Raw genomic sequence first — 9,959 nt, 5'->3', positions numbered from 1 at the left:
TTAGAATATTCCAACTATTTTTATACTTATCGCAACCAAGAATTTGGTGTCCTGGTTGGATCGTAGGATTAATCAAATAGTTGTAAATTTCTAATTCAAATTCCTTGCACTGTACAAGGATAGCAGACTAGAGTTTTAATTACCAATCTCCAGTAAAAATAGTCTATTGTCATCACACATTATTGTTCATTTTATAATGGTAGAATTGAAGACGGTTGGGTCCATGTGTAACGAATTTGTTCTTTTAATAAATAGCTCCTTGGGGATTGTTGATAATACTGAAAAGGGCCTAAGGCTACGAGGCAAATGCACTTCAGATGAAGTATGTTCCGTCGATCCGTTTTAGGATGAAAAGCTGAAATTTCCGGAGGGACCGCCCCCTCCGCACAAGACTGTTTTGGTGTGCATGAAGAAAAGCAGTTTCTCTTGTATTACTACAGGAATTTTATCAACTCCCAATATTGCTATTCACTGCACTTGGTCCTCGGAGAATTGAATGGTTTGTTTTGGACAAGGCTTTGATTAGGCAGGTCAAATAACTTGTGCGTGTGGGTAATTACGTATATAGTACGCCCACACTTTAGAGAGCTTCGCTTGAAGACTTGCCAAGAATAGTCGATTCATGCTGAAAGGGAGAAAAAAATGAAGGACGTACGAATTGGTCGCCAACACGCGAAATCACGTTCTTTTATAGGTAAAATTTTCTAACTATTAAACAAGCAACGTAGTTAACACTTTAAAAACTACAATGATCATAAAAGAGAAGTTAATTTTCATTTTCACTTTGACTTTTTTTCTTATATTATGTCAACTATAATATTTATTGGAATTAAGTAAAAAGTTTTCTCTATTCTTGTACTTTTCCAAAGTAGTTAGTAATACCAGTAACACACCTTTTTACTATTTGAATATTGAAATAATGAGTTCTACATTGGCTAGTTTTGCTCTGGTTTTGCTAACCGTCCACCATTAGTACAGGTATACAGTTTCTAGTGAATTTTTTTCTACTTCATCACGTCTAATTTAGCTTGCAGAACCGAGACGTTAATTTGTAAAAGAATTTGTGTAAATGATCTGCCCATTATTTGGTTATACTAACCTCTGCATTTTACATACAGTTTAACTTTTAATATTTTAGTGCTATAGAAAACTTCACCAGGGATCTCTTCTGAGCAACGCCTGTTTTAAGTCCCATCAGTTAATTCAGCGTAGAGGGATGGGGATAATCCTCTTCTGTCAAAATTGGCTAGGAGTAGCAAGACCGTTCCCAAGAATAAACGTTAGATTTAGCACACTTTCTCGGCAAAGTGCATCAAACTCAAATTACGTTTTATGAAGAGTATGAATACAGGTATAAAGATACTTTGTACTTATGCTTAAATTTAGATTAAATTAAGAATATTATGTCAACTATAATGTGTATTGTAATTAAGTAAAATGTTTTCTCTATTCTTGTACTTTTCCAAAGTAGCTAATAATACCAGTAATACACCTTTTTTCTATTTGAATATTGAAATAATGAGTTCTACATTGGCTACTTGTCTTTGGTTTTGATAACAGTCTACCAACAAAACAATAACAGTTTATTATGAATTTGTTTCTACTTTATTGTGTTTAATAATTCAGCTTGCAGAACATTATCAGATTAAGAACTTGGCAGAACGTAAAATTTCACAATGTATGTACCTGCAGCAAACAGGACCAAAGATAATTTATTTCATTCAGGAGCTAATTAATTCTTAACGTGTGCTGATATGTTCCAATCGGAAACCTTTGGTCTTTCATGCAATAAAACAGATACACGGAAGTTTAAAAATGCTATTTACTTTACTGAGTGAATCATATCATGAGTTTCTATTGGATTAATGTAATCAAAGCACTATCGTTTTGAGCTGCTTCTAATTCTCTTTCACAAACCAATGACCATTTTGATGTTGGCATAAGTGGATGCAGTGCGTTAACACCGAGACTTTAATTTGTCAAAGAATTTGTGTAAATAAATTAGTATAACTTGGTTATACTAACCTCCGTATTTTACTTACAGTTTTGCTTTTAATATTTTAGTGCAATAGAAAACGTCACCAGGGGTCTCTTCTGAACAACGCCATTTAAGATTTCATTTACTATTGAAATTCACAGGCCTTACAGTGCACGTAACCTAATCTATGCAAGAAATCAGTTCTACGCAACTTCATTACGCCAACCGGTAGAATAAAAACAGATCTCTTACATTATTTCAAACATGTACAACACAGATGAAAACTCTAATTCGAGGTTTGTAATATTTCTAAAGGTTCAGTAAGATTTCTTTTTTCAAAAAGATTTGTTCAAGTATTTGAACAATGCCAATTTCAATATTGAAATAATTATAATAAAACATGCAAGCTTTAAATGTCGTTGTATTTGTTAGTTTAAATGTGAAGGATAGAGGTATTAAGTGAATTTACAATTAATAATATCGAAGGGAAAAAAAACCCTGATAAATACGGAAGTAGCTTAAAATTCTAATGTTCATATTTAAGACTTATCAACAAGATCTATTTAAGTAAATATATACATCAAAATAAAATATATATTTGCGCATACGATAGAATTTTATATATGAAACGCTATTCTACACTGCTTAAAAATGAATGTTTAGGCTAGAAAAAAAAAAAAGACTTTTACTGTGGAGAAAGCCATATAATAACAGCTAGTCCTTCCAAATATAGCTAAACCGTCCAAATTTAGGTCAATGAAACACGGGAAAGCACACGACAAGAAAAATATAAATAGAAAGCTTGCATGAATGAAGGCAATTTACTCATATCGATTGTCATTAACTGAAGACGCCCTTTGGAATTCGTGGCTCGGTTTATTTATCGACGGGGGATGGCGAATTCGGTCCCTCATCCATCCCTTATCAATTTTCTCGCTTGCTAGCAGAAATATTTCGTTCGTTGGTCGTTAACACGGGTGCGTCTCCATCGTGGACCGACCAAACTCGAAACCACCTCGGCATACGAAATGGCACCACACCGCGTTCGATCCGCAGTGCCGACTGCCGACACCCTCTCTGTGGGCGCTGTGCCACATCGCCTCCCGTAATACCCCACCTCGCCAACCAATCAGACCAGCGTCGTGTTCCATTCATGACCGGACCGCGTACTTCCTTTACAAGACTGCTCTCCCCGGCAGTTGCTCGATACAGAAGCCAGGAGGAACCAGAGGGATGTGTCTGAGCGCTCGTGAAGTAGCGCTGCCGATGTAACGGGACTACTACGGCTGACTTTCTTTTTTTGTAACTTCGGTCCAGGAGAAATGTATCATCTGTGTTTGTCTATAATACGGAGAAGAACTCGACTTAAGTGGGCATGCGCAGTGCTTTTGATTTTCTCTGTGTTTGTTCATAGCAACTTCAAAGATACCACATTAAGGACGTAACGTTGCCCCTTTTTCAAATGTTCCCCACGGTTTACTGTTAGAGAAAATGCAAAGATTCTTTGCTGAAGTCGTGTGTTAGATGCTTTGGAAACTGCCTATATTAGCTGCATAAAAAGATTGCAAAGATTTCTACATCCATCGTCACTACACACAACTGTATATTCACTTGTGACTGGTCAGCCGCCACCATGGAGGGAAAATCAACCATTAGGCCTCTCCTGTGGAACTCCACTAACTGGAACACCACAGTAGCGAATACCACTGACTTGGAAGCGTACGTCGCATCGATGTTAGGACCTAAAAGGCTTCCATTAAATTGGTTAATACCACTGACGATAGTGTATGGGATTATCTTTCTTACCGGCTTAGTGGGCAATGTGTGCACGTGTCTAGTTATAGCTAGGAATCAGTACATGCAAACAGCTACTAACTGCTATTTGTTCAATTTAGCGATAGCCGATATGCTCACTCTTCTTTGTGGTAAGTCTTCATATTTCCTACTTTGATACTTTTAAGAGTTTTATTTTTAATAATTATGTTAGCCGTGAACACCAAAAATGGGTTGAAAACTCAATTTATTCACTGCAAAGAATTAGCATCTTTGATTACAATTTTTCAGTCTGCAATATTCTGTTTTAACATTCATGTCGATTCCCGGAAGATGCCTTTAACTTCGTAGCCAAATTAATTTCAACATTCATTCACACTGCATTATGATATGATATTTATAATAAAAAAAATCATCACTAGAACAAGCCTTTTCAAACATGTTAATGTTTAACACAATTCGAGTAGAAATCAATATCAATATCCTTATAAGGACTGGCTTAAAGGGGCGAAGCAAGAATGCTTTTCATCTTCCCCGTTATCTGTAGAGGACAGTGTAGGGATAAGGTCTTATTGAGCTATTAAAGCTCTGATCATGGCAGGAGGGTAACAGCAATAGCCGAGCCTCAGTTAGAACGTCATTGGCTACAGCATTGCCATCCATTATTACCCTCCAAGGGTATTGGATTGAATGAATCAATCACCGCATTTCACGGTCGATTGATTCTATCCAATCTTATCCTTAAAGGGGCAAAGGGGCTTAAACTGGCTTAAAGGGGCGAAGCAAGAATGCTTTTCATCTTCCCCGTTATCTATAGAGGACAGTGTAAGGATAAGGTGTTATTGAGCAATTAAAGCTCTGATCATGGCAGGAGGGTAACAGCAATAACCGAGCCTCAGTTAGAACTTCATTGGCTACAGCATTGCCATCCATTACCCTCCAAGGGTATTGGATTGAATGAATCAATCACCGCATCTCACCTCTATCCAATCTTTGCTCCTTCTAACCTTTTATTTATCAGATTTAAAAAAAAATAAAAAAATAAAAAAATAAAAAGGTGTTATTTATCAGTTTTTATAAATAATTACTTTAATATAAAAGTTGTTATCTCAAACATTATACACAATCCAATTTTTTCAGATTTATCATTAAATCTCGTTCTGTTTTAAGTGCAAAAGTATAAAATAGCTGCCTCCGCCATCAGATACATTCAAAGAACATCAATTCTCATTACATTTCTGAAACTTTAATGCTTATTAGACATTCCAAGCAGTTTAGCCTAATATATCTATCAAAATATTATATTTTGTATAAAATCCTAAATAAAGTTATATAAACAATAAAATATTTATTTAATAAAATTTAAAGCAAAAGTTAAAATCGTAAATTATATAAAGAGCCTTATTATACACCTTTTATTTTTTACCATAAATAAATCCTAATATGCTCTAATTAGCTCTATAAGGGTGAGTTGATTTTAATCACTTAATCTTTTTCGGTGATGTAAAAGGCAAAGTTTTTTTATATGTATTAGTAAATACTATAATTCAGTAAACTTAGTACAAATTTTTTTTGCTTCCTATGCTAGTAAGATCGATTTGATCTACTGGATACGGGATATTTATATTGGGTTCTCGGACCCGCCTCTCAAACTTGATTCTAACAAGATTATTATCATTTACATATAATACATGAAAAACTTCTAAATGAAACCATATTCGAAGAGGTATACAGAGAATTTCTAAGATTATGAAAATTATTGAGCGACAACTGGCCAGGAAAAGTAAAGCTGTTCGATACATTCACCCCCCCCCTCCTACAGCAGTCACAGATGACAGGATGGATGATTTAAATGACGGAAGTATGCTGACTCAATCAGAATTAGGACACTCCACAAATCTAAAGGATGTCACATCCCAAGATAGCATTTAGTAGTCTTTGGAAACCAACACAGAATTCCAAATAGTCCAAAAGAGGAGGAAAATCTCCTCTACCGCAGACGCACCCAAAACAGCGGAGATAGAACCAGATAATGAACCTAAAGAAAGGGTACCTCCAGTAATCTTAAGGGCCAAAGAGCACTGGACATCCGTACTGAAGATTTCAGTGCGGATATAACGGATGTCTGAAAACGTCGTCAGACTACAGAAAAATAACCAAATTCCTAGACAAGAACCTGCCATACCACTCAACAGTGAGAAGAATCTAAAAGTGGTATTAAGAGGGGTAACTGAAACAATACAGATAGAAGAAATCACAGCAGACCTCCAATTTAAGGGATTTAGTCCAATTAAAGTTAGCCGAATGCGGAGAGATGATGAAACACCCCATCCCCTAATTCTAGTGGAAATTAATAAAGACCAAAAACACATATACAATCTCCAGACCATCTGTGATCTAGTCATAAAAGTAGAGGCATTAAAGCATGAATCAACTACAACTCAATGTCACAGATGCCAAAAATTTGGGCAGGCACAACGATGCTGCAAGGCTGAATTTCGTTGCGCGAAATGTGGTGGCAAACACGAAACAAATGAATACCAAAAACCCCGCACACAACCAGCAAAGTGTACCAATTGCGGAGGCCCACACTCCGCAAACTATAGGGGCTGCATAGCATTTCCTCAAAACCAAAAGACAACTCAAAACCAGCAAACCTATACAAGAACCCACGTCCTCCCATCAAACCACAGTCTCCACAACGGACGGAAGATCGTATGCTGAAGTTACAAGACCAACCTACCTAAAAGACCCAAAACTAAACCAGTCACAGCAAGCCAACAAACTTGAACATAACAAGTCACATAGGTGAAATGCTTGCTGAACTCTGGCAAACCAACCCAACTCAAGAAGCCAAGGATATCATCTTAAGGCACTCACAGTCACTCCTCGTTGGAATCCTTAATGGATAAGGCTAATAGAAAACCTAAATCACTACAGATTGTTAGCTGAAATGCAGACGGACTATCCAACAAATTGCAGGAGTTTGCAGCAGAAACCCAAGCAGACATCATCCTCATAAATGAATCACATCTTCGTCCAAGTAACAAGATCAGAATTAACAGTTATAGCACTTACCATACAGATAGATCCTATGCCAAAGGAGGAGGCACCGCCATCTTTGTCAACAGAAACATAAAGCATAATTCAGTAGCTGAACCCAAAACAGAACACATGGAAACCACAGGAATAGAAATTCATATGGAAAACACAAGCAGCATCAGGATATATGCAGTCTACAACCCTCCCAAATAAAAAACTTCTTGAATCTGACTTAGATGTGATACTAAATACAGGCAGAGCAGTAATTATAGCCGGAGATTTTAATGCCAAATATTCAGTCTGGAACAGCAGAAACCCAAATATTAACGGAAGAATACTCAACTCTTATATACCACTTCACGAAATATAACAGTGATAGAACCCACACACTACGGAGCAACCGGACGTCCTGATGCACTAGATATAACTATATTAAAAAACCTAGCACACAGGTATCAAATACAAGCAGTCAACGACTTAAGTTCTGATCCCAACTAGGCACCACAGAAGATTTAACGGGAAACACCACCACCACCACCTCTATAAACTGGAAACAACTTCCCTCAGCCTTCCAGGAAAACCTTGGCCCAGTACCATATATAACAACCACCGAAGATGTAGAAAAAGCAGTGAAAACCTTTGAAAAACAATTACTAACAGCAATATCACGGGTAACAAACAGAACCAAATGAACTCCCAGAGCACATGAAACGTCTTATCAGAGAGAAAAACAGATTAAGAAGACAATATCAGAGAACAATGGATCCAGCAGTTAACAGAGCAACAAACCAGGATCAGTGTGCCCTAAATAATCACCGTAACCATCTTTGGAATAACAAAATACATCAATTAAACACAGAGGATCAGTCATTATGGAGAAACGAGATCACCTCGTTCGAAGCATTTTACACTTCCTCCAATCCAAGGCGAATATAGAGTCGCCTACAATGATGAGGAAAGAGGTAGAAGCATTTGCAGACAGCTTAGAAAAACAATGCAACCCCAGTTATATCAATACAAATATAAACTTCATAAGAAAAATCCACACCCAAGTGCGTAAAATAACTCAAAACGCCTCATTCCAATCCAACAACAAATCCGTGTCACCAACAGAAATATATGACATCATAAGAAAACTAAATAACAAAAAGGCTCCGGGTCTGGATGGCATAACAAGCAAGGCGCTGAAGCTGCTCCCCCGTAAAGAGGTTATGCATCTGGTAGCCATCACTAATGCCATCCTTCGGCTATTATTTCCCAGCGATGGAAACTTGCTGACGTTTTCCCGATTCCAAAACCTGGAAAAAATACACAGTTTCCTGAAAATTACAGACCGATCAGCCTTCTATCATGCGTTCGTAAAATATCCGAATGGGCTATACTGACACGGGTTCAAGAGGCAGCAGATATCAACCACATCATTCAAGATGAGCAATTCGGCTTTAGGAAATATCACTCCACAACGCTACAAATTTACAGAGTCTTCGAAGATATCACCCAGGGGTATGAATGGCACCAGCACTCTGGCGCAGTCTTCCTGGACATCACACAAGCATTTGATAGAAAATATGGCATTATGGTCTAAGTTTTAAGCTACACCAAGTTGGAGTCCCATTACCACTAGTTCTACGCATCAAATCACACCTAAATAACAGAAAATTTAAAATAAAACTCAATGGGATCAGATCCGCAGAGAGGAGAATCACGGCTGGAGTCCCTCAAGGTTCTCTGCTATCTCCCCTACTCTTCTATACATGGTAGATCTACCCAAATTGTCCCTATCTATCACCGCTCTCTATGCCGATGACACAATCATCATAGCCAGATCCCTCCGTCCACATCTGGCCACAAACAAGCTGCAGAGAGCAGTCAGTGAACTGGAGGATTGGTACACCAAATGGCGTATCGCAATCAACTCAGGAAAAAGCTCTGCAGTACTTTTTACCAGACATAAAGCAGAACCGAATACAAGCATACAAATGTTTAGTAAAATCATCCCTTGGTACAATTCTACCAAATATCTGGAAGTTCATCTTGATAAACGCCTAAATTTGAAGACACACGTAGATAGTGTCGCCATTAAAGCAAGTCAGGCCATAGCACAGCTATATCCACTTTTGAATAGGAACAGCTTCCTAAACATAAGCAACAAAAATTCTCCCCTACAAATCAGTGATAAGACCGCAAGTAACTTACGCCTCTCCAACCTGGGGACATACAGCTGAAAGAAACATCAACAGATTACAGACAATCCAGAACAAATGCCTCAGAATGGCATTTAATGCCCCTTGGTTCATCAGAAACCTCCAGTTACACCAAGAAGCCAACCTTCCAGATATCAAGACCTACATGATAGGCATTGCAGAGGAAATTCTTCCCAATCACAGATAATCACCCAAATCAGCTAATTCGACTATCAACAGACTACAAACCCTCAGATCACTTCAAATATAAAAGACCGAAAACCTCCATCGCAAGAGAAAGCTGATACAGTCTACAATGCTCACAATGAGCGGGTAAATTACCCACAATAATCCCATCACCCACAAACTAAAATCCAGATGAAGGGATGTAGAGTCAAGGACTCAGTCCATCAACCAAAGAAGTACCAAGTGTGAGTTGATTTGGATTTTTGTGCGCTGTGATTTGTCAAGTCATCGCGCATACGTTTACAAATTTAAAAATGATTAAATACGTAACTAGTGTCAAATTAACCAATCTAAGTAAACGGCTTCCTTGCCTTGGATATACGAATCCATTTTTGTAAAAGTAACCAAATAACAATAAAAATCTATTTTGAAATTGATACGTCAATCCCAGAATGAAAAATGATTGATAACTATGGAAACTACAAACACTGTCCTATTTTTTTTCCATACTTACTGTTGCTATGGTTACATAATAAGCATATATCCATACAACACCATAGCAACAATATTTTTGTGCAACAGCATGTATAATTTTTTACGAAAAAAACTGGATGTTTGCATATGTAATAGGAGTGTTGACAGCATACGATATTTGGATATTGTGTTATGTAAAACAGAATTTGATATGAGTCTATAAAAAGCACAAAATAGTTTGCAGTCTTGTCAAGTGGAACAGTGTCATCGACGAGCCTTCAGGACCGGTGGGGCAAAACAAACAAAGAAAAAAAAATTGATGC

At 37.4% G+C, this 9,959-nt stretch overlaps 1 protein-coding gene across 1 annotated transcript in view; it reads left to right on the top strand.

Annotated features, from left to right (window-relative positions):
* The first annotated feature begins 3,189 nt into the window (after positions 1-3,189).
* LOC150097887 (neuromedin-U receptor 2-like) overlaps positions 3,190-9,959 on the top strand; it is a 236,397-nt gene continuing 229,627 nt past the window's right edge. The window contains exon 1 of the mRNA XM_090406622.1: positions 3,190-3,903. Within this exon, the coding sequence (XP_090262748.1) occupies positions 3,612-3,903 (292 nt within the window). The 5' untranslated portion in view covers positions 3,190-3,611. The remainder of the gene's footprint in view (positions 3,904-9,959) is intronic.

Source organism: Typopeltis vanoorti, chromosome 16, assembly GCF_054136105.1.
Source record: "Typopeltis vanoorti isolate ZY-2024b chromosome 16, IOZ_Tvanoo_1.0, whole genome shotgun sequence".
NCBI classification, from domain to species: Eukaryota; Metazoa; Arthropoda; class Arachnida; order Uropygi; family Thelyphonidae; genus Typopeltis; species Typopeltis vanoorti.
This window is presented reverse-complemented; position numbering and strand designations above follow the sequence as displayed.